Here is a 24,572-nt window from a genome sequence, read left to right as displayed (position 1 = left end):
TGCGTTGTTTTATCACCGAGTTCCCATGACCACCTGCTGTCTCCATCACCATCATCAGATAAACTCCAGTCATCATAATATTGCATTGTCATACTATAGGTATGCCAAATTTCAGCTCAATCGGAAATCGGGCAGTGGGTCAAATTTAGCTTCCAAGATTTGACCCACACTAACTAACTAACATACATCCTAACAGGCCAAGTTAAACAAAAGCTTGTAATAAAAACGAATCGTCTTTAGTTAAGTAGACTGTACTGCATAATAAAAACTCATCATCATCATATCATCCCTTTATCACCCACTGCTGAGCACAGGCCTCTCTTCTAGTACGCCACTTCTCCCGATCCTGAGTTCATCTCGTCCAGAAGTGACCCGCAATCTTTCAAATGTCGTCCACCCAACGAGGAAACGCACGCCAGGAGATTAAAACTGCCAATATAATTTACTTATAAATTGTATTTATAATCAACCAAATTTAATCATTTGCCCTTTCAGATCCTTTCTAATATCTCGCGGGGTTAATTACGTTCAACACGGCTACAGACCAGTATTGACAGTGACATATTCCCTTAGGTCTACGTTAATTACTTTCTATACATCTCGCTTGCACTAATATGCGAGTACGAGCGAGATGCATAGAAAGTAAGTTACGTAGACGTGAGCGAATATGTCAATGTCAAATCTGGTGGTAACGGTAAATTTACATTCATACATGTCACTATCACAGACATCATTTTTAACCCTCGACGCAAAAATGGGTGTAAGTTTTACTGCTACTAAATTAAATTTAATTGTCATTTATTCCAGGCGCTTGTCTATAACAATATTCGTTTTTAGACCTATTTCTTATATAACTACTCTTGTTAGGTCTACATATAATTACATTAATTGTTTACTCAATTTAATTAATATTTATAAATTAAAAATCAAATTAACACACCATTATTTTATTTACATTACACTAACACAAAATTATTACATTTGAGTGAAACAATAACAAAATGTACAAAATACAATAATTATTTTATATTAACCAAGGTAGGCCTGCCCCCATAGGTCAGTGGTGGTAGTGCTGGTGGTGGACTAGCCACTTCCTAAAATGATATTCATGAAGTCGTTGGCACTGCCCCGCACCCTGCTTATCAATGACTCCACTCTTTTCCTCAGTATTGTCCAGAAACCATCTACCTTATATCAAAGGACAGTTTATCTAGTGATATTAGTGAAATAAAATCGGTTATATTTGCAAATAGTAACGAGAGCTCATCAAGTAAAGTGGTCAAAAATTGTAAACCAACTGCGCCTGCGCAGCCAGCTCCGATTACAACGAACAACACATCAACACCGACTAGCCGTCCTGCTCCCACACTGCCACCGACCCGTGCACAGCGATCGACTGCCGTGAGAACAAAAGAGAGACTGGCATCCCAGGCTAAACAATCGGTTCGGGCGAAGTGCCGCGACAAGCCACCGAAAGATGACCTGCCACAAACAATGGTGGATGATAAAATAAATATGACCGCAGATAACTGCGCTAACTCATTAACGGTAATTGACTCGCTTACAGAACCCATTGACTCAGAACTAGAGGACCTAGAACCGTCGATAATCCCTAATAAAACTACCGAAAACGTATGGGAAACAGCTCAAAGTCGTCATAGTCGTCGAAAAAGTCGCAAACCTGCCGTAATTATTAAAGGAACCGCAACCGATACCTACCTAAAAGGGATCATAGTACACAGGTATTTACATGGATGTTATTTCAAAAACGATACAACACCTGAATCCGTCATAAACCACCTAAAAAGCATCCATGATGGTGTTCAATATACAGTTGAAAAGATACCATCTAAACGCGACAGTTACAACTCATTTAAGATAGGGATTCCAACTGGTGTGTATGACAAATTCCTTTCTACATCGGTTTGGCCTATAAACACTAATATCTCCGAATGGCAGCCGTTTCTCCGACGCAGGGAGACCATGTCTCCCGCTGACAACCCCGCACCAAAGCAAAACAAATAGTAGTAGTAAATTGATTAACGTACTACACTTAAACATTAATAGATTACCTAACAAAACATACAAACTAGAAAGTGAACTTCAGCTTTGTGAAAAGGTTGACATAATGTGCTTATCTGAACACTGGTTGGACACGAAACAAATTACCTCTGTTAACATACTTAACTTCCATCGCCGTGCCCACTATTGCCGACCCTCACGGATGGGTGGAGGAGTCTGCATATACGCCAACTCCGAGATCCTGACCATGGAGCGTAAAGAAATCACGGATTTATCTGTCGAAATGCAGTTTGAAGCGTGTGCAATTGAGTGCATCGGCCTTGACCTCATTGTTGTTTGTATATATAGACCTCCTAACGGTGATTTATCCTTATATTTATCTAAGTTAAATGAATTGTTAAACTTAAATATAATTAAAAATAATAATGTATTAATAACTGGTGACATGAATATCGACTTATTAGTTAAAAATAATACGGTAAAGGATTTGCTAGATACTATTAAAATTAGTGGATTTAAAAGCCTCGTGAATGTACCAACGAGGATTACCGAAAACTCGAAAACTTGTATTGACCACGCATATTCTAATATAGGCAAACCTAGCATTGTTAACGTTTTTTGTAACGACTTGCACCTATCCGATCACTTGTCTGTAAATGTAACTTTGAATATTTTTTACAATCAAGTCCCATCTAAGCAACATATTTTAAAGAGAAAGTTTTCACATAGTAACAAATTGGATTTTACACGTAGTTTGGACTTGTATGATTGGGATTGCCTATTAGTAAAAAACAGGTGTCCGAGTAAAAGGTTTGAATCGGTATTAAATGTTTTAAAGTATTACTTTGAAGCACATTTTCCTATAAAATATCAACCTATTAGAACAAATCGCGATGTTTGGGTTAATGATCTTATAAAAGCTAAGCGAAATAAATTACGTACACTAAAAACTAATCTTTCACATAACCCTAATGACCACGAGTCACGATCGAACCTTGCAAAAACAGAACCATTGTATTGGGCACTATTGAAAAAACTACGTAAAAATTATATTAATAAGCAAATTTCAAATAGCAGTGACAATATGTGCCGTAATATTTGGCGAGTAATAGCTGACGAAACGTGCAGGAAAAACAAGACTGGAAACCGCGCAATAGACATACTCATAAGCCGGTCGGAGGGCGAGTGCGAGAGTGCGCGAGCCGCCGCCGCCGCATCACTACTGAACCAGTATTACGTTAACGCCAACGTAAACAATTTAAAACCGTGCATTGTAACTGCTTGTGTGTATTTAGACAATTATCTGGACACAATGCCTGCATCACTTGTTTTTACTCCGTTCACCGTAAGTGAAATCATTGAGTCTTTTAATAAAATAAAACGAAAAAGTTCGAAAGACATTAATGATATGTCAACTCACATTCTTGACTGTCTGTCTCCTTTGGTTATATCACTGATCCTATTCTTGTTCAACGAGTGCGCTAGCGCCGGCGTATACCCTGATGTTTTAAAGCTAATAAAAGTGCAACCAGTTTACAAGGGGAAAGGTGAACATGACTCACCCAAATCTTATCGCCCGATATCTCTGGTGCCTATCATCTCAAAGGTTTTTGAACACCTAATTAGCAAAAGACTGATGCAACATTTCATTTCCAACAACTTGTTAAACATTCAACAATACGCATACCAACCGGGAAGGTCGACGACGGACGCTGCGCGGGATGTTGTGACACGGGTGCTGCGACACCTCGAGGACGCCCGACAGGTCGCTGCCGTCTTCTGCGACCTGTCGCGCGCCTTCGAGATGATTGATCATCCTCTTCTCTTAACGAAATTAGCTCAGTATGGGGTTAGCGGTGTATTTCATAAAATGATTGCATCCTTTCTAAATAATCGTAAACAATGCACGTATGTACATAACTCAAGGTCAAACTTAGAAGCAGTAGGCGATTGTGCAGTTCCTCAGGGATCAATTGCTGGTAACAACCTTTTTCTGATCCTCGTAAATGACATCACGAGCGCCTGCCCGGGCTCTGAATATATCATGTTCGCTGATGATACTTGTGTGATTGTGCATGCGGATGATTTTGAAACTTTAAAAACGAAACTTAATTATGTAATAAATCAACTCTTCAAATGGTTTAATGCTAATGGTATGGTATTAAACTTGGATAAAACGAATATTATCCACTTCCAGTTAAGAAACACGATTAAAACAAAATTAAATATAGTTCTTAACAACACCCAAATCCCTCAGGTTGATACAGTTAAATATCTTGGGTTCGAAATTGATGCCGGGCTGACTTGGGGTCCACATATCCAGTCGACCTGCGACAGGCTAGCTTCAGCCTGCTATGCACTGTCCAGGTTAGCACCCAGCCTAACTTCGGATAATCTCAAAAGAGCGTATTACGGATATTTCCATTCGATCCTTACACATGGTGTAGATCTCTGGGCCACAGCCGCTGAACGTGATAGGGTGTTTAGAATGCAAAAACGTGCTCTCCGCATAATCGACGGTAAACCCTCTGACCACCCAGCACAACCGCTATTTAAAAAGCATAAAATATTAACTTTGCCTTGTATATTTGTACTGTCGGCTTGTATGTACGTCAGAGCAAATATGCATACGTATAAAACTAATGCATCTATACGTACCTGTGACCGGCCGCCCCGCAGGACTCCCAAACTGGTTGCTCCGAGTTGCCGACTCGCTAAGTCGAGACGGTCGCTTAGTGTAATCGGACCAAAATTATATAATTCACTCCCATCTACATTAAAGGACTCGAAAACTGACTCAATTTTTAAAAAAAATCTTAAATTATTACTTATTCAACACGCATGCTACTCAATTGATGACTTCATGTGTATAACCTTAACCAAAGATCATTGACCCAACATCGTGAAACGAAATATTATTATTTTTCTATTCCTGATTTGTTTCATTGAATCTATAATTATTAATTGTAAAATTGTATTTTATTTTGACTTGTAAGACGTACTTTTATTTTACCAATAAAATTCTGTATTCTGTATTCTGTAAAGAGAATTTGAAATATAGGTGTATTGTCAAAGAAAACTTTGTAGCCACGTAAATTTTCTGACATCTTTCGACACAAAATTATAACTTTTAGAACGCCATTGATATGTGTTCAATTTGTTAAATATCAAAAAGTGGCGCCATCTTACCGGACACTCCCTAAAGGTTAAGGCGCTATCGCTCGAAACGATGCTGCTATACCTTTAACCTTTGATCTATTAGATGGCGCCACTTTTAGATGCTTAACAAATTTAACACATATCGGTAAAAGGATAAGGATCAAAGTCAAATGGCGTTCTAAAAGTTTTAATTATGTGTGGAAAGATGGCAGTAAATTTACGTGGCTACAAAGTTTTCTTTGACAACACACCGCTATTTCAAATTATCTTTGCCTATATTCTAGAAACATACGGATGCGATACCATGTCGGGGCAGCCCCAATTACATCCTGAACGCATTATTGTGTTTAACACGAAGTGCATGCGATCTTTACGTAGTTATACGTGGTCCACAGGCTGCAGGTATAAAATGTTAGGCCTGGAAAACCTGCCAACCAACATACACGCTCTCACCGCCAACGCCCTTCGCTCCCATTCTATGTCCATGTTATCTGAGAGATGCTCGGGATATGCTCGAGAGATGCTATTATGTGTGTGCGTCTGTCGGTGGCACCGTGGCTCTTAAACAGGTGTACCGATATGAGTGCGGTTTTTTTATTTGAAAGCCGGTTTTCTAGCGCTGGTTCTTTTACAAGTTTTATCAAATTCGGTTCATCCATTTCTGTACGTTTGGGGTTTTTTTAATGTTTTAATTTGTGTAATTTTTTGTCTATAATTCCTTCTTTATAATTAAATAATTAAATTAAAACGAATCCTTCTCTCGTCCTCGATTTTCAGTCGGAAAGGGTTAAACTGCCAAAAGTTGTACCATAAGTATAGTTAAATGTAGGCATAAACGTAGAGTACGTTGCACTCTATAATTCAAAGGGCCAACTAATGGCAGGGTACTTCAGGTAACACAAACGTACATTGCTCTAACATCGGCTTAAAATAATAAACTAACGTAATAAATTTACATAAACAATGTAGCATAATTTACAAGTTATGTAAATTTTACAAGAATGAGTAAGTATTTGTTGTGGGGAAAACATAGCTGATATAATATATTCTTAGGTGTTATTTTTACATTTACTGAGAAATCATGTTTTAATATCGCATAACTCAGTTTTCGGCGGTTAATAATATTTTTTTTTCATATAATTGGCCATCAAAAGTCAATTATAAAGTTAAAATATCTCATATGTTTTTGCCTTATTTACAAAACTTGTTGCACAGTTTGTTGGTATAGCGAACCAAAGATAGTACCTATTTTCACTCCCCACCACTTTGTACCCTTACGAGTACCACAAGCTTGGCACTGATTTATTCACTAGCATGAGCGTAACATACTGTCTATGCATCTCGCTCGTACTAGCATATTAGCGCCAAGTAAGTTAAAGTAAGTTACGTAGACATTAGCGTATATGTCAGTTTGACACTGATAAGGCAGTCCTCCATCTTCTCTGGACTACTGACGGAATTTGGATTCAATCAACGCTCAAAGATCTAAAGGATCCAGTCATTGCCATTTCCTCAATGGTGCTATCTTTTGGTTTCTTCTTCAGGTCAATCGTTGCGCTCTGAATTTCCTTCATGTAATCCATGTGCTCCTTTGTACTCAGTTCTTGGAGGAAGTCCTCTGAAAAAATTAAAAATGTATTATTAGATTAAAAAATTAATTTAAAACAAATAATATTAAAAAGTTAACGTAGTGTATGTTGTTGTTATTGGCCCTAGGGCACCCCGGCGGTGCATAAGGCCTGCACAAGATCCTTCCACATCTAAGCATGATAGTAATTGGTGCCATAATAGTAGTTGAATTAGTGGCTTAACGTAATGTATATAGAACTTAAAAGGGCATCGTCCGTCCAATGGTGCCCTCATTAGGGGGTTTGAGTTTTCTGAATAATCCAGTAAGTAAAATGTTGTAGTTCTACTGATTCCCCAACTTGGTCTTGGTTGGTTGGTTGGTGGTTTTACTTTTGACTACTTTTTTTGACTTCAAAATAAGCAAAATAAAACTATGTGACAGAGACCAAAAGTTGGGGAGTCAGTAGGACTACAACATTAATATAGAGGATTATACCGAAATGAAGGTAAAAGTGGCCACTTTTTCCGTTAATGTGATGAAGCAAAATAAAATTATGGTTCAAAAGCCAAAAGTTGGGGAATGTGTAGGACTAAAATATTAATATACTAGATTATACGCAAATTAAAGTAAAAGCGCTGGTGGCCTAGCAGTACGAGTGTGCGACTTACAATCCGGAGGTCACGGATTCAAACCCCGGCTCGTACCAATTAATTTTAGTTTTTCGGAACTTATGTACGAAATATCATTTGATATTTACTAGTCGCTTTTCGGTGAAAGGAAACATCGTGAGTTAGCCGGACTAATCCCAAGAAGGCCTAGTTTACCCTTTGGGTTGGAATGTCAGATCATAGCTTTCAAAATTAGTGCCTACGCCAATTCTTGGGATTAGTTGCCATGACGACCCCTCCCATCCCGGCTCCCATGGGCCGTGGTAAAATGCCGGGACCACGCGAAGATGATGATGTACATCAATGTAAACAAGAGTTGCCCTATTGTCTGCCTCTATATATCGTTAATCAGTTCATTTTCTTTAAGCTGTATCTTTTACTGAGGTGTGCCAATAAAGAGTATTCTATCTATCAATCTAATACCCACCCATCATTTCACTCAAAGGCGCAGCATCACCACCATAGTCAGCCGGCAAGATCTTCTTAGGGATGAAGTCATAAAGGCTCTCATGGTTTCTGTGTACGTGAATCCGGTTGCTGACTTTCTTGCTCAATACTTGTTTCAGAAGCGTAATCAGAGCATCGGACATCTTCGACGTTGTCACCAGGTGGATACCTCGAATACGCATGCCGAATCCATCCTGTAATAAGATAAAGCTTTCAATAAATAAATAATAAATATGATTGATCAGTATTACACAGCCCCCGCCACCCTACGCCTGGGGCTAGCGGACGCCCCAGGTATCGCTGCAGCGACATGGTGGAGGCGGATCTGCGCGACCTTCGAGTCAACAATTGGCGAGAACTCGCATAGAACCGAGAAAAGTGGCGCTCTCTTGTATCGGAGGCCAAGTGTCATTGTGAGTCGCTGAGCCAACGGAGTAGTAGTAATAGTATTACACTGAACAGAGAGCCCTAAACTAAGCAATGGGCACTAGGCGACATTTTTGTATTAAGTATTTTTTGATTCAAGTCTACTTGTGAAAAACTACAGCAGGTGAAAGTCAAAAAATATTGGTGCCTTGCCGCTGGGTATAAAACTGGTATACTGTACTCCCGGCCAAAAGTATGGAAACAAGCTTATATTTCGGTTGAAACGTAAATATGACCACGATCCACTATGACGCGCAGATTTGTCAAATCTAATATTTAATAACATGACAATACGAGTCAAGCCACGCGTCGTCTTGAATGACACGATCGTATACCTAATACTTATTGCTAATTTAAAAACGAAATGTTGAAAATAATAATAGAACATTTTAAAAGTAAATTAGGTACCTACTCAAATTCTAGCTGTGATGATTAAACATTTTGTATGGCAATTAAATGGGTGTAATTATGTTACTTTTCTTTTTTTTATCTTTTTCACAATATTTTTAGGATATTGGAAGCATATATTTTGAATCTTATGGGGTTGTATAATATAAGTTTTAGGTTACAAATATATAATAAATATAATAAAGATAGAAAAATGTGATATGAAAGAAAACAACTTTGTTTCCATACTTTTGGCATTGGGCGTAACGTTGACGATTAGAATTTACTTACCATATACAAGTTCATCATTTGCTGTAATTGAGCCGGACTGAGGATAGCTAGCAAATCTAATAGGTTTACATCCTGGTAGTCCAACACTACTATAAATCCACTGGGGTAGTCGTGCACTTTGCAATATTCACATACCTAAACAGATAAACAGAAAATTGAATTAAATAATTTCAGTACCTATATTTTTAGAGTTTTCCAATTCAGTTTGTTTTCTTTAAAAACTGACTATAGCAAATTTTTCGTATAAAATGAGCGATAAATATATTTCGGAGACTCCATTTGATATCCGCGGTTCTTGAACACAACATAGAGAGCATGTGTGTTTGTTTATAAAACAGTGTAATGTAACTGTCTATAATTAGAAATTGAAAACACTCGTTTGATCCTTTTATAAAACTCAATTCGTTCGTTTCTTAAACCTTCTCTTGTATTTTAAATGCCTTTCACTATGAAGCAGTTACATAAACTACTATTTTTATCATTTAAAAACAGTCCTATGGGAATACATTATCATTAACATTATCAAAATCATATCATTTTTTTTTTCTTTAAAAAAAAAAAAGAAAAAATATACTTATTTTTATTTACAAATAAGAGACAGAGAGAGATTATAGATGCCACAAATTGTGTTTGGCCGATTACCGGGTATTCGGCCACACTCTCGAACGAAACACCGTATATTCAACAAATTATGTGTAGGTACATTTTGAGTCTGATTTATTATGAAACTCGTTTGCCTGCAAAGGACGCTGTTTGGTAAATTTTTACTTTATGTAGTTAAAGTCCAGCAAATAAAGCTTACGATAAAAAATAATTATTCGCAATCAATACTCGAAATACAGTCCTCAATAAAATCAAAATAGAATGTAACCAAAGGCAAAACATAGTGGCAATACTAGCAACACCAGTTGACTTGTCAACAATAAAAGTTTTGTAAAGATGATGTTCTTTTAATTTCTATGTTAAACTAGGTATTTTTCTAAGAAAAAAAAATAGTAAACATCGGAACGAATAAAACAAAACTTAATTATGCTCGGAAGATGACATAAATTGAAACGTATTTTAAATGCGATTTGCCAAAATACAAGTTGATGGATTGTGATATAAATTAAAGACCTTTACAAATGATCTGCTGAAAATACGACTACATTTATTTTTATATAAACTGCTAACAAATTAGCTACCGATATTTTAAGAGATGGTAATTAACATGAAAACAATGAAGTTTAAAAATAAATTAAGAAAACTTTTCATATCATTTTTATTTTTAATTTACAAAAAAAAATTGTAATTCCGTCTAAAAATAATCATCATGTTCAAATGCATAAGTCAGCTAAATACCTAACAAGATTATGGAGTGTGGAATTAAAAGAATTCAAATCTCTTATGGTAGAACTGTTGCAAAAGTGTCCAGCTGTCAGCTATAAATAATAATTCCAAACCTCTCCAGAGTAGCGCTAGAGTAGCTTATAACTTAGGCGTTATTGAGGAAGCGAAGTGCGCTGTCTATGATTTGATTTTTTTTTAAAGTATTTTAGGTATAGTAGCGCCACTTATTTAAGGTTTTTTGAGGAAAGTTTTTAGTACCTTCCATAAACAAAATGTTTAACACTTTCTGTCATGTCAACAATTGTTTATCTTAAATGTCATTTGATATCTTGATAATAACATTTATCTACGCAAAGTGACCAGTAAAGTTAAGTGTTAGGTAAAAGAGGTTCTAGAAACTGTTCCATGAGGTTTCATTTGATTATCTCATTAACAGGGAGTTCTTACGTAACAAATTTGTTTTCCAATTTTCTCCAAAAATACATCATAAAATCTATAATGTTTACTTCAACTTCAACATTTATTCAGCAAAAAGGCCACAAGGGCACTTTTACACGTCAACATGGAATTTACGTACAAGCAAAAAAAGCACATCATCAATTATAAAATACAATTAACTGAAACAATGCAAACTAAAGTATTATTTTTTAGGGTTCCGTAGCCAAATGGCATAAAACGGAACCCTTATAGTTTCGCCATGTCCGTCTGTCTGTCTGTCTGTCTGTCTGTCTGTCTGTCTGTCTGTCCGAGGCTTTTCTCCGTGGTCATTAGTGCTATAAAGCTGAAATTTGGCATGGATATATAAATCAATAAAGCCGACAAAGTCGTACAATAAAATCTAAAAATTTAATTTTTTTTAGGGTACCTCCCCTACACGTAAAGTGGGGGTGAAATTTTTTTTTTTGCTTCAACCCTAGAGTGTGGGGTATCGTTGGAAAGGTCTTTCAAAACTAATAGGGGTTTTCAAGAAACATTTTTTGATAAAGTGAATATATTCGGAGATAATCGCTCCGAAAGAAAAAAAAAATGTGTCCCCCCCCCTCTAACTTTTGAACCATAGGTCCAAAAAATATGAAAAAAATCGTGGAAGTAGAGCTTAAGAAAGACATTAAATGAAAACTATAGCGGACATGATCAGTTTAGCTGTTTTTGAGTTATCGCAAAAAGTTTCCCCTTCATAGTAAAAAGACTTAGGTACTTTAATTAGGTACTGATTATGCAAATTTGCCAATTTGTTTAACTCGGGTGAAAGGTACCGTTTCATCCCTTGGTTAACAATTTACTATACTTTAAGCTCCAATTTAGCTTATTGTGACGGAAGAGTAACTACGGAACCCTACACTGAGCGTGGCCCGACATGCTCTTGGCCGGTTTTATACTTAGAGATGTATTAAGTCACTAAATTTCGAATTACAAAAAAAAAAGTAAAATAATAATATAAAAAAATAACACAAAATGATACAAAAAATATATTTAGAGGTGTAAATGTCTCTGTGTCAGAACTAAAAGATTATTACTTTATCAAATTATCCCTAGATGCCCTAGGATCTCCAAGAGTCAAAATTCTGTATAATTAAAACATTCATTAAGATAAAAGATACATACGAGAACAGAATGAGGTATCTCACTGGAATTATACTCAAAAAATAAAGTTACTAAATAATAATAGCCCGTGTTAGCTTAGACAGCACCCGTTTACGAATAAGTATAACGCGTATCTCAGCCATCGCCTCCCTCAACCTTCATTCAGGAAAATGGCGATCCGATCAACGACGCCACCGTAAGCAATGACTTTTAAGTAATTAATACTTAAAAATACTCCAGCCAGGAGCAGAGTACTATCAGCCGTAAAAATATTGGTAACTAATTTGTTAGGACCTTACAATATAACTTTATATTGACAAATCAAGGCATCGATATACAATAACGAAACATTTCGTTCTAATTTACATATTGTAAATTTTTGAGTGTACTTGAAAATATCGGTTATTATGTATAGCAACGGCAAACATCAAATGCAAAAAAAAATACAATTAACACACTTAAGCAGCAGAAGGAAATCATCTGTTACTGCTAGAGGATGATGCTGTTGGTGCTCAGTAGCGCCCACAATACTTATCTGTAGTTTATTATCGGACCATATGTTCTCAATTTATTAACATTTCCTAATGAAATGTATGCAAATATTAAATATAATGGTTTGTTACTGTTTGGTAATCGTTGATTCCTTGAATATTAAAAAAAAGACAGAATACAAAATTAATACAAATTGATGATCAAGTTAATCACTTTGGTTTAATCATAATAGTAAAAGCGGAACTATAGTTATTTGGAGGCATGAACGTAGACTATCTTTAATTAATTAAATACTTCATTAGTAATTAATTTTCATAAGGATTTTGGCACGGTCCTGTTAATTTTTTCTCTCAGAAAACGGCCCCTAAAAATTTTAGGTTGGAAAGTAAAGTGGTCGAATACTGTATTGTTGCTGAATATTCGCTATAAAAGACCGTTAAAAGCAGACATATCTAAATGATTGTGAGTATGAGTAATACTTACAATGATTGAAAACTTGATGTAAGTCAAAACTAGGTCAGCCTGCAGTGGTACGTTGCTATTAATTTTAAATAAATTTACTCTGGAGTAGTCCTCTGTCACTTCTGGCAGTACTAAGCTATTACTGAAAAAAAAAACATGTTGAACATTAGCATTATATTGCCGTTGCTTAAGCTGCATCGCAAACTGACCATTTTATTCACAATTTAACTTTTTTTGTTGGAAATATTTTATGCTATTCCTACTCAGCGAGCTTTTTAGAACCTAATACAAAAAAAACTATATCCTACGATTGTTTCCCTTCCCGCCACTATTTCTCATAGGTTTTTTATGACAACTGACTGGAAAAGGAAAGTAAAATGTATAAATATATTATATACATATATGTATATAAAGTAATAGATCAGTTTAAATGCTGTAAACCTGTCTGTTGTGTTGCACGATGAATCTATTTACCACTCAGTATCAACTCCTATGTTTCCACAATATAACTTGAAAAATGTTTCGGCACTGTTTGTCTTCTCCGTAGTCCATTTATTGTATCTTTTCATGTAACGACTGTTTGATGCCATAATAAAATAAAATAAAAATAAAAATAAAAAATAAAATAAAATTGTATAGATTTTGAGGCACTTTTGTTTTCCCATTAGTATCAAAATAGCTCGTAATTCTGAGTAGAAACAATATACATAAACTGTGAAGTTTATAAAAATGTACTTAAATTAAATGGCCCAAATGTGCCATAACTGTGTGCAACCTTACTGCAAAGCCGTAAAGGCAGGATCCCACCAGTATGCTGCACTGTTCGGCACAAGCATAATCAGTAAGTACATAAATGCTTGTGCCGTACAATGCCACAGACTGGTGGAATCCCGGCTTTAGGTCCATTGATGTTCAGCTAAAAGTGCTGTTAGTATTTAGAAAACAGCAGGCTCAATGGATGTCGTTAACGCACTTCACATAATACAAAGCCAATGACTACTGTAGGCCTTCTATAGTCTGTTTCTTTTAACTGCCCATAGAAATAGTAGGGCTCATTTGTTTCTTGCATAGAAAATGTATGTTGTAGTACTATATAATTTAAAAAAAACAGACTATACTTATCTCAAGCAGTTGTTAAACAAGTTGGGCGGTGATTTCTTTCGGTGATTTTAGCATAGAGTGCTCACTCCATTCATCAGTTTGCTTACCAAAACGGTTATTATCTTCCTAGTCCATATACAGCGAGTAGTGGAATAATCAGTACTGCTACATGACAGTAGATGTCGCGACGAACGAAAAGTCTAATGCTCAACAATTTTCAGCCAATATTAGAACCGGATTAACCGGAACTCTATTTTCAACTCCTACTGCTTGCGGACGCTCCGGCTGTGAAATGAGCTCCCTGCCGAGGTTTTCCCGAGAATATACAGTATGGGGTTCTTCAAAAAATAAGTGTACAGGTTTTTAAAGGGTCGACAACGCGCATGTAACACCTCTGGAGTTGCAGGCTTTCATAGGCTACGGTGATTGCTTACCATCAGGCGGGCCGTATACTTGTTTGCCACCGACGTGGTATAAAAAAAAATAGTTGTAAAAAGATTGAGCAAAACACTGTTCGTCAGTCGCGACATCTGTGACATCTAGTGTCAAATAACGGTACTGAGATATCCGCTACTTGACGTGGAGTGAGCACTACTTACTTATTTTTCTAGGATATGCTTACTTATTTAGGATATAATGTAGTTGTAGTAGTCGAGTTTGGGGACTAAAATTAATTTATGTATTGCATTTTTATTTCCTTAACATAATACTAATCAGTCACGCAGCCAAACCTTCAACCAGTCCGTAGTTTACCAGAATAACTTGTTACCAATCGCATCAGTTAAATAATAGACCTGCAGACGCAATGCTGTCAGTTAGGGGATTTTCGCATTTAAATACGTGCATGTACTTACAATGCTTTGAAATTTTCTTTAAAGGAGTTGATGTCGATGGCTGTGAAATACTGGGGCCAGATTGTCCTGTATGTGCATAGCTTCTCAATTCGCGATTTAGCACGCTCCATGGAGCCTTTGGTAGTTATTAAAAGTAACTCTAAATAGACATCACCTGTAAAAAAAAGTTAGGCTTAGAGCTTACAATTGGAGTATGTATTTAAAAATCGTTGCTATTGGTTTCAAATATAGTAAAAATACACGTCTTAGTGTAAGGCCTGATTGGACGCTCGAGTTGGGCGTGCAGCGGGGCGGGCGTGTGGCGTGCATGTTAAACAAATGCAAACGTAAAGAGCGGCCTTAGTGCACGCTGCTCAGATCACTTGGTAGCCCGACAAAATATTATAATAAATACGATTTTAGTTTTTTACGAGACGAATTATCACTGCATCACCGTTAACGTTAACATTTTTATGTATTTTTGCTGTGTGTATTTTTTGTATATTATCTTTATTTACTTATTAGCAAATTAACTATTTTAGTAGAAAAAGACCGCAAATTTGAAAAATGTAGGGGTCGACTTCACTCGAATTTCTGGCAATTTTCTACAGACAAATTAGTTTTCACATTACCTCCTATTTTTTTCCAAATCAAAGTGGCACTTGTTTACTTACAGGGTTCAGTGTACGCCCACGCCCGTAATTATGTCATTTTTCTCTCTTATGACACAATCTGTTACTTTAGCATACGTTACCTTAATAAAATTCTTAATAGTTATCTCAACAAAATCGTATATAAAAAAACATATTCTAGATGTTTGGCTTAAAAAACTGGTCGGATACGTATATAAAAAATCGCAAGTCCGGTTTTTATGGAGAGGGTATTGGACACTCGACGATGACGTCAGAAAACTAGTCTCTAGATTATCAAGGTTTTAATTGGTTTTAGTAATTTTAATTTATTACGATATTCTTCTACGCTAATAGTAGCATAGCAGCCAAATCATAAGTTAACATTCGGATGACGTCTGCAGCAGCATTAATATTCCAATGTGCTGCGGAGATGACGTCAGCGATACAACTGTCAATCTTGATAATACAAGCGATGGATTGAAAGTTGTAATAACGACAGTAAGGGCCACCCTACACTTTAGCGTCTCCCGATCGTCGTCGTCGACGGCGTCCTGTCAACTCTATGGTTGCTGCTCGACGCCATGTTGGCCCTAAGTGCCACACATTTGCGTCTCCTAAGTGTCGGCGTCTAGTTAACTCTATGGCTGCTGCTCGACGCAGCGCTGACTAGACACTGACGCTCAAAAGACGCTAGTATCGGGTGGCCCTAATGCCGCATCGGCATCAACTCAAAGATTCACGGACAGTTTTACAACAGTAATGCAGGTGGAATGGTTATTCAAATTTCATATATTAAATATATTAAAACAGGTCACTCACGTATGTTAAGTCGAAAATCTTTCGACATGTTTCACTCCGTACCGAGCATCATCGGGAGCTTTTATTGGCGGACCGGGGCAGACTGACTGTACGTGAGTGACCAGTTTTAATAAATAAATAAATATCAGGGGACATTAACCTAGCCTCAAACTAAACAAAGCTTGTACTATGGGTACTAGGCGACAATAAACACTAAACACATACGTATATAGATAAATACATACTTATATACTTACATAGAAAACACCCATGACTCGGAAACAAAAATGTGAAGTCATCACACAAATAAATACCTTTACCGGGATTCGAACCCAGGGCCATCGGCTTCATAGCCAGCATTACTCCTCACTAGGCCATACCGGTCATCAATTAATAATTTAATTAATAGGGCTCACGCAAGTTTTATTATTAAAATCTAAATTTCACCTTTAGAATTGTCTATTTTGCGCACATTAAATTTCCGTTACATAGGTACTTATTTAACATAAAAAAACCGGCCAAGAGCAGGTCGGGCCACGCTCAGTGTAGGGTTCCGTAGTTACTCTTCCGTCACAATTAGCTAAACTGGAGCTTAAAGTATAGTAAATTGTTAACCAAGGAATAAAACGGTACCTTTCACCCGAGTTAAACAAATAGGCAAATTTGCATAATCAGTACCTAATTAAAGTAAGTCTTTTTACTATGAAGGGGAAACTTTTTGCGATAACTCAAAAACAGCTAAACTGATCATGTCCGCTATAGTTTTAATTTAATGTATTTCTTAAGCTCTACTTCCACGATTTTTTTCATATTCTTTGGACCTATGGTTCAAAAGTTAGAGGGGGGACACACATTTTTTTTTCCTTTCGGAGCGATTATCTCCGAATATATTCACTTTATCAAAAAATGTTTGTTGAAGACCCCTATTAGTTCTGATAGACCTTTCCAACGATAACCCACACTGGAGGGTTGAAGCAAAAAAAAATTCACCCCCAATTTACGTGTAGGGGAGGTACCCTAAAAAAAAATTATAGATTTTATTGTACGACTTTGTCGGCTTTATTGATTTATATATCCATGCCAAATTTCAGCTTTCTAGCACTAACGACCACAGAGCAAAGCCTCGGACAGACAGACAGACGGACATGGCGAAACTATAAGGGTTCCTAGTTGACTACGGAACCCTAAAAATGACACCTGCAAAATTTCATTTATTTTTCAAACTGTCCTTGACGCCATTTTATCACGAGACATTAAAACGTGTCGAATTTATTGTCAATCTAGCCGGTTATACTAACTTGTTTTGATTTTTCTAGTTTTATATTGTGAGGCCTTGACTATCAATTTCAAGTTCGTCGGTTACCGGATCCAGTTGTGAATGTTTATGGGGTTTACCAAAAAGGTCGATACTTTAAAATTAATAAATGTGGCTTTCCATAAAGAAGGTTCCTTATGCTTTAAGGGCAATAAGGTCCCTTCAATCGAAAATGCCACCAGAAAATCGAATAAAAAGATACTTATATCACATGCAGCATAAAGACCCTTCTTTTATGGAAAGCCACACATTGTGGTGATGGTTGCATGTTACATTCTAACCCAGTGGTGGGCAAACTTTCTTTATGGAGGCCAGAAATTTTCAGAAATTCCAGAGGGGCAAAATTCAAAAATGTTTAACCTATAAAACCTAAAATCAAAAAAATATTATTATCGCGGGCCATATAGTAATTATTTCGAAGGACTAGCGGCGGGCCGGATAAAATCCTTTCGAGGGCTGGAGCTAGTTGGCCCAAGCGCCGTTCTTTGCCCGCAATCGTGATTCTAACTAAAGAAAATTCTGACAAAAAGTAAATCAATAAGTTGCCAATTGGATATGTTCATGAGACACTATAGTTTAAAAAGTTACAATACTTCATAATAAGTTTTAAATTTTGAGAATGTAGCGACATGATTTATTTCATATTATTTTTCTATTTACTCGTATTTGTTTAAGTACTACTTTGCAAAAATTAATTTTTATATACGAACGATCACAAAGACAATAGTTTAATTAATCTTTATCTTTACTTAGCACTATTACTTTAAAGTTTTAAACGATCTTCATATGTACTCAGTACTATAACTTTAAATAATCTTTATCTTTACTCAGTATGGATCTTATTCGTTTACACCGTGTTTATTTACCTGAAATGTAAAGTTTTAATTTAGAACTACGAGTAATAATTTAACACACATTGATATATATATTATATCAATAGCTCATAGGGTATGTGCAGGTATCGCAGTGCAGTAGTTCAACATCCTCCTTAAAAAACAAGTGAAACTTTAGAGTAATTCTTAACGGTACACTCATCAAAGTTTCCGAATAAAAACTTAATTGGTTCCTTGTTACAACAGCAATACATGGAACTATTTAACCTTACTGGATTTTATGAGAATGATCTCCGACTTGTCATAAAATTTACATACATCGGCATACTTTGTATGTATGTGTAAAATATTTTTTACCACTTAACATTTTCATAGAAGTATCTAAATCGAGTTCATATGAGATAATATTAGCAATTTATTATGGGTATCGCTACTCGAGCTTTCAAAGTATGTATTTGGCAGATATATATAAGTATAATAAATAAATAAATAAATAAATAAATATTATAGGACATTATTACACAAAGTACACATATACCACCTCAAAACTTCCCATTAAAAATGGGCTAGTTACAGAAAATTTAAGTGAAGATACCTGTGGCTAATTTTGGGATAAACAGGCGTTGTTACTTTCACTTATAATTTCGATTCACAAAATGTCTTCAAACTTCGTTATCCGGAGAAATAATCAATCGAAAGAGGTATTTCCACAGGAAAGTAATACAATTCTAACAAACCCAAACACACCTAGGTTGCATTATTTTATCACTGAGTTCCTATGGCCACCTCTTGTCTCCATCATCAGATCAGCTCGATGGTACCATAATATTGCCCGACTTACATATAATAATATTATGTATGAAAATTTTCAGCTTAATCGAAAACCAGGAACAATCATAAACATAAATAAACCCGTACTATCATAGTTACATACATAGGTACATTGTAAGTTAAATAAAAGCTTGTAAAAAACTATCTACTGTTTAGATTATCTGCAACCAAGGATAAAATATACGTAGGTATTTGTTTAAATACTTACTAAAATCTTTCTTATTGAAATGATCTTGCTTTTCCAACCATTCTCTCAGCAATTCTATTGCTTCCTTTACTCTTCCAGGTTTCTCCAAATTGAACAGTTTCCGTACTTGAAACAGTTGGTCTTGTCTAAATTTCAAGAAGCCCGTCTTCGGTAATTCTTCAATCACACTCACACCCATGGTGGCAAATGAAGTCAATCCGATTTACACTGCTCGGCTTGCCTCCTATCGCTAAACGCACCAAACGCCGACTGACAGTATCGTATCAATGTTTGAGATATAAAATACAACGCGATCGCGAGTAAAAGTATTATCAGATTTGCATATTAACCGTAGGTATACAAGGCAGAGTAACCAAACGCCTTCTAGACGGCCGAACGGAGAGCCGCAGAGGTACAGGCAGGCCCAAGCTCAGATGTTTAGACGGCGTATTCCAGGATATCAGATCCTTAGGAGTGACGAGTTGGAGAAGGAAAGCCACGAATAGATCAGACTGGAGAGATTTGCTTGACCAGGCTAAGGCCCACCCGCGTCTGTACTGCCTCAGATGATGATGATACGAGGCTTTTGAATTTTAATTTTTGGATTGAAAATAATGATTAGATATTTTATTGTAGTGAACATTTCTGAAAAAAAGACCATAATATAAGGTAAAGAGTTTCTTTCGACTTGATTTTCTTAGGAGAGGTAATTAATGTTATTCTTTATGAACATTCAGCAAATGAATATTGCACTGATAATGCACATTTTACACGATACTAAAAATATATTAGAAAAAAAACAGACAATCCCCACTAAAATAATGTAGATGCGAAAATAACTCTGTTTATCTGTCTGTTACCTCTTCATACACAAACCACTGAACCCGCGTATGGAGATAGTGGAGATAGATTGTGACCCCGGGGAGGACACTGGATAGTTTTTAGGATCCCGTACCCAAAGGGTAAAAACGGGACCGTATTACCGCAGTATTGGTCCACTATTGGACCGACGCCGACGCCTTTGACGTTTGAGTAAATGCCGTCACCGCATAAAAACACTGTAATGTCACAGACTTTTACACAACTACCTGAAAGGACAGCCGGAACAAACAATTATTGGAAGCCCTGTATGTAGTACCTTTTATAAGCCTATGTTAGGTTTTTTACTAAAAACCTAACCTAAGTTGCCGCCGACACCGGGGCAGGGCCCAAGCTGCCGGTGGTCCGGTCCGCAAAGAGAAGAACCGCCGGATTATCCGCACCGTGTCAAAAATCACCGCCTAATCTTGATCCAACGACGTAGCGAGAGTCTCATAATCTAGATGTTGGTCGAGACTCTTCGCTATAAGACCGTTCGCTGCAACGACTATCGGGACAATACTCATTAGAGAAGGTCTTGTTTGGACTCGTGTAACTTGTAAAATGTTTTGATTAGGGCTATTATTTTGATGTCATCTTTTAGCTAATACCCTGTACTATCATTTAACAATAAAAAAGTACAAGTGAACAACCTCGTTTTCGAAAAAATGATAAAATATGAAAAAAAAAGTAAATTTATGAAGACAATTTTTATCTTTATTATAAATTCTCGAGTAATTGTGGAAAATTATCTGCGACATTTATTCTTTGAATTTATGCCTTAATTCATGAGCTATCGAATGTTTTTTTTTAATGTACGATAGTTAAATGGACAGATAATGGTACATTAACCAAATGCAGTCGTGTTTGGCGACATAAAACTTTGAAGGGCTGCATTTTTAAAATGGTCGAGAAAAAACATAGGTATGGGGGGTGATTTGTCGATAAAATTCATTCGTGGTTAACGGCTCCACTATACGTGCACAAACACATTGTATACATATATTTTTCTATTGGTGCTAAAAAAGGCGTGATGATTAATTAATAGTAAGTAGCCAAATATGTAGGTACAGGATTACTTTCGTATTATTAATATTTGTAGTAATGAATCTGTCGTACGGGGTAGATCTTAAAATTGATAATTTCATGATGTGGCAATAATTTCATCAAGTCAAACCCAACCTAACTAAAAATGAAGTGACATTCTATAATGACATTTCTAAATCTATGATAGCCACGACAGATCTATTACCAGTACCTTTATTAACAGTCATCTCATCGGGCATATGAGAAATCATTTTATCATACGGTTTTTTATCCCTTACACTAAGTTAATCGCTTTTCCCAATAGGTCTTAGATGCAATCTTAGATTCCATCAACTCTCAATAGTCCTTATAACCTGACGGATGCTGCCTCTGCGTGCATCTCATGACACATGCAAGAATAGCTGGCTGTTACATTCAATTTCAATTTAATTAAAAAAAGGGATCTACGTGTAGGTTTCGGCTCTGCACAACCCAGGAGCGTATTTACCATAGGGTCAAGGGGGGCATGGCCCTGGGCGGCAGGCTGCGAGGAGCAGCGATGCAGGTTTTTTTTCTTAAATGAAATACTTTATCGTCACTTAATGGGGCGGCAAATCTCACTGACCCGGGACGTCAAATCTTTAAAGACGCCTTTAACACAACCCTCCAAAATATCAGGAACACTATTGTTACGTGTACGGAAAAGAAACACTAAATGAATACATACTCAGTTACATACTTAGACTGCTAAAGTCAAAACCCTCTCTTTTAACTTCGCCGAAGTTGGGTAAAGTGGTTTTCTTATTATTTATGAATCCATAAACTATGATATTGCTCAGGGCCAATGACTGGTTTTGCAACTGAGGCGTTATACAATTTACATTTTTTTAATGACTGACGCAAAATCGTCAATGCTAAGGCTGACGTATATATCATGTTTTTGCCAAGTCAAATTACAGAGACATACAGGTTTTCAAAAAGTGTTACAAGTATAACCTACGTCATTGTGTTTTCCAATGTAATTATATATGTTTATTTTTACTGTTTGCTCAATGTTTCAAGGGGCTGTACAAAAATAAATTGTCTTTCAAGCTATTACTTTTTAAAGAAGTACTGCACGGCTCTATGCGACACAATGGCAATTAAAATAACACCTTCATACATTTTAACAGTGATCGATTTACCTTCTTCTTCCTTGCAGTTGTCCCGGCATTTTTGACATGGCTCATGGGAGCCTGGACTCCACTTGGCAACTAATCCCTAGAATGCCAATTAGGCTCTAGTTTTTACGAAAGCGACTACCATATGACCTTTCAACCCAGAGGATAAACTTAGCATCGGGATTAGTCCGGTTTCCTCACGATGTTTTCCTTCACTGAAAAGCGACTGATCAAATGACATAAGTTCCGTAAAACTCTTTGGTACGAGCCGGGGTTTGAACCCGCGACCTTCGGATTGAAAGTCGCACGCTCTTACCGCTAGGCCACCAGCGTTTATTATCCTAATCGCGTGTACCGTTAACGTTATTTGCATCATTCTCATATGATGCTAAATTGAATGCCAGAGCGAAAAAAAAAACATTTTTTTTTGTTTGTATTTCAAGTAGGTTCTTACCTAAATTATGACAATCAATATTTCTTGTGTGAAACTGCTTCTGACACTGCACAAGTGCCCGACCATTTAGGTATCAGGGTATGAGATGAACGCCCTTTCGACGGCGTGAGGTACGGTGCGGCATCATATCAAACAAGTACCCATTCTTCAGAACATGCCCCATTATACAAACAATAGAACACAAACAGGGTATAAACCAACTTTTTTTTTGCTTGAGTATAATATGAATATGATCATTATATTACAAGGGCACAACGAGGTAACGCATCTCTAGATACTACGATGTGCTCCCGGTACTGATTTTATAAACAAAGCTAATCCCAGAACCGGGAGTTCCCGAGACTCTCTATTAGTCAGTCCCGGGAGCATTTCCTACTTAAGACATAGCGGTTCAGTTTTTTTGAAGTATGGCTTCGTTTTCGGCTGGTAGGTAATTTAGTATCCTATCATTACGGCTAACCTTTTAGGCCATTTTTACCTATGGGTTATAATAAGTTTTATTATCTTAGTTAATTTTTCCGTAATTAATAATAAAAATTCACATTTTATTAATAATTATCCACGAAATTTTGTATGCTTCGATGACATAACATAACATTATACTACTTAGAAACAGTCAGTGATTCAATGTCTTCAGCTATTCTATAAAATTGTATAATATTAATAAAACGCGTTTTAGAAGGTTAAACTACTAGCAACTTGTTTGACAAGGTGTTTACGTGTCTAGATGGTGTTTTTGAGAAAAAAAGAGATAACGATCTTGTAACCTTATTCTTTCACTAGTATACAGGACTCATCCTGTAATAGGAGCAATAAACTGTAGGCTATACTCCTCAAAGTGTCAGTTCAGGGACTTTTAAAACATAACTAACAACATGTTGGTGCATGTTTGTTTGCTTGCTGTGGGACTTAGTCAATTGGTGTAATAATGTCCTATAGTATTTATTTATTTATAACTTGTGTTTAACGTTTAGAAAAAAATAAAGTTTATTCTAAGACGCAAGTCGCAATGTATTGCGAATTTTGTTATGTTTAAAGGGTTTTCACCCCAAGTAACGTGAATCACAATAACATTGAAGATGATAATTCATTTGTATGAAAAATAGGACGACAAAAGCCTTCATAAAATTAAATTTATATATTAATTATTTCTTCATCCTACATATCTTTGAGCGGATAGAGTGGAGGCAAATCTCCGTGAGCTCGGCGTCAGCGAAAGCTGGCGCGAGTCCGATCAGGACCGAGTAAAATGGCGTGCTCTTGTGTTGGAGGCCAAGACTCATTTTGGGTCATCGCGCTAGCCAAGTAAGTAAGTAGTAAGAATTAATCATTTGCTCGTGTTACAGAGCTTATTATTGTTCATTAATTTGCTTCTAAATGCTAATTGCGGTTATTAGCAAATGTATGTACTCGCACCTCGCACTAAATAATAATCAATTGTGTAAACAGGCCCTCAGTGCAACTGAGCGCTCTGCAATTAATATCACGTTGCTTGGTGTCATATTTTAACCGAGTTCAAAAAGCATTCGACTGTGTTTTTGTATGGTTGGTTATGTGGTTACCCCGCCAATCAAGAATTTGTTTTTGGTCGTACTGCAGAGGTGGTCTCATTAAAATTTTAACAAAATGGACTCTGCGTTTTTTTTTAATGAACTTAAAAAAGAAATGCACGTGTGACGTTGTGGATTTTATGATCTCTGTTTTAAC

The 24,572-nt window shown here is 36.4% G+C and overlaps 1 protein-coding gene across 1 annotated transcript; it reads right to left on the bottom strand.

The window, feature by feature from the left end:
• Window positions 1-6,463: 6,463 nt before the first annotated feature.
• LOC133529406 (alpha-tocopherol transfer protein-like) lies at window positions 6,464-19,732 on the bottom strand. Its single transcript, XM_061867114.1, has 6 exons — window positions 19,389-19,732; window positions 14,793-14,946; window positions 12,859-12,979; window positions 8,971-9,105; window positions 7,847-8,060; window positions 6,464-6,799 (listed from the first exon to the last, which is right to left on the bottom strand). The coding sequence occupies exons 1-6, from the start codon at window positions 19,564-19,566 to the stop codon at window positions 6,648-6,650; spliced, it is 954 nt and encodes a 317-aa protein (XP_061723098.1). The 5' UTR covers window positions 19,567-19,732; the 3' UTR covers window positions 6,464-6,647.
• Window positions 19,733-24,572: the final 4,840 nt, after the last annotated feature.

Source organism: Cydia pomonella, chromosome 20 (assembly GCF_033807575.1).
Source record: "Cydia pomonella isolate Wapato2018A chromosome 20, ilCydPomo1, whole genome shotgun sequence".
In the NCBI taxonomy this organism is placed as follows: domain Eukaryota; kingdom Metazoa; phylum Arthropoda; class Insecta; order Lepidoptera; family Tortricidae; genus Cydia; species Cydia pomonella.
This window is presented reverse-complemented; position numbering and strand designations above follow the sequence as displayed.

Bases quoted from the DNA above. Each gene is read 5' to 3' on its own strand.
- LOC133529406 (XM_061867114.1), bottom strand. From the start codon at position 19,566: ATGGGTGTGAGTGTGATTGAAGAATTACCGAAGACGGGCTTCTTGAAA. The intron at 9,106-12,858 runs GTAAGTATTACT...TTATCTGTTTAG, and splicing joins ACATCAAGTTTTCAATCATT to GTATGTGAATATTGCAAAGT. The intron at 8,061-8,970 runs GTAAGTAAATTC...ATCTTATTACAG, and splicing joins AAATGATGAACTTGTATATG to GATGGATTCGGCATGCGTAT.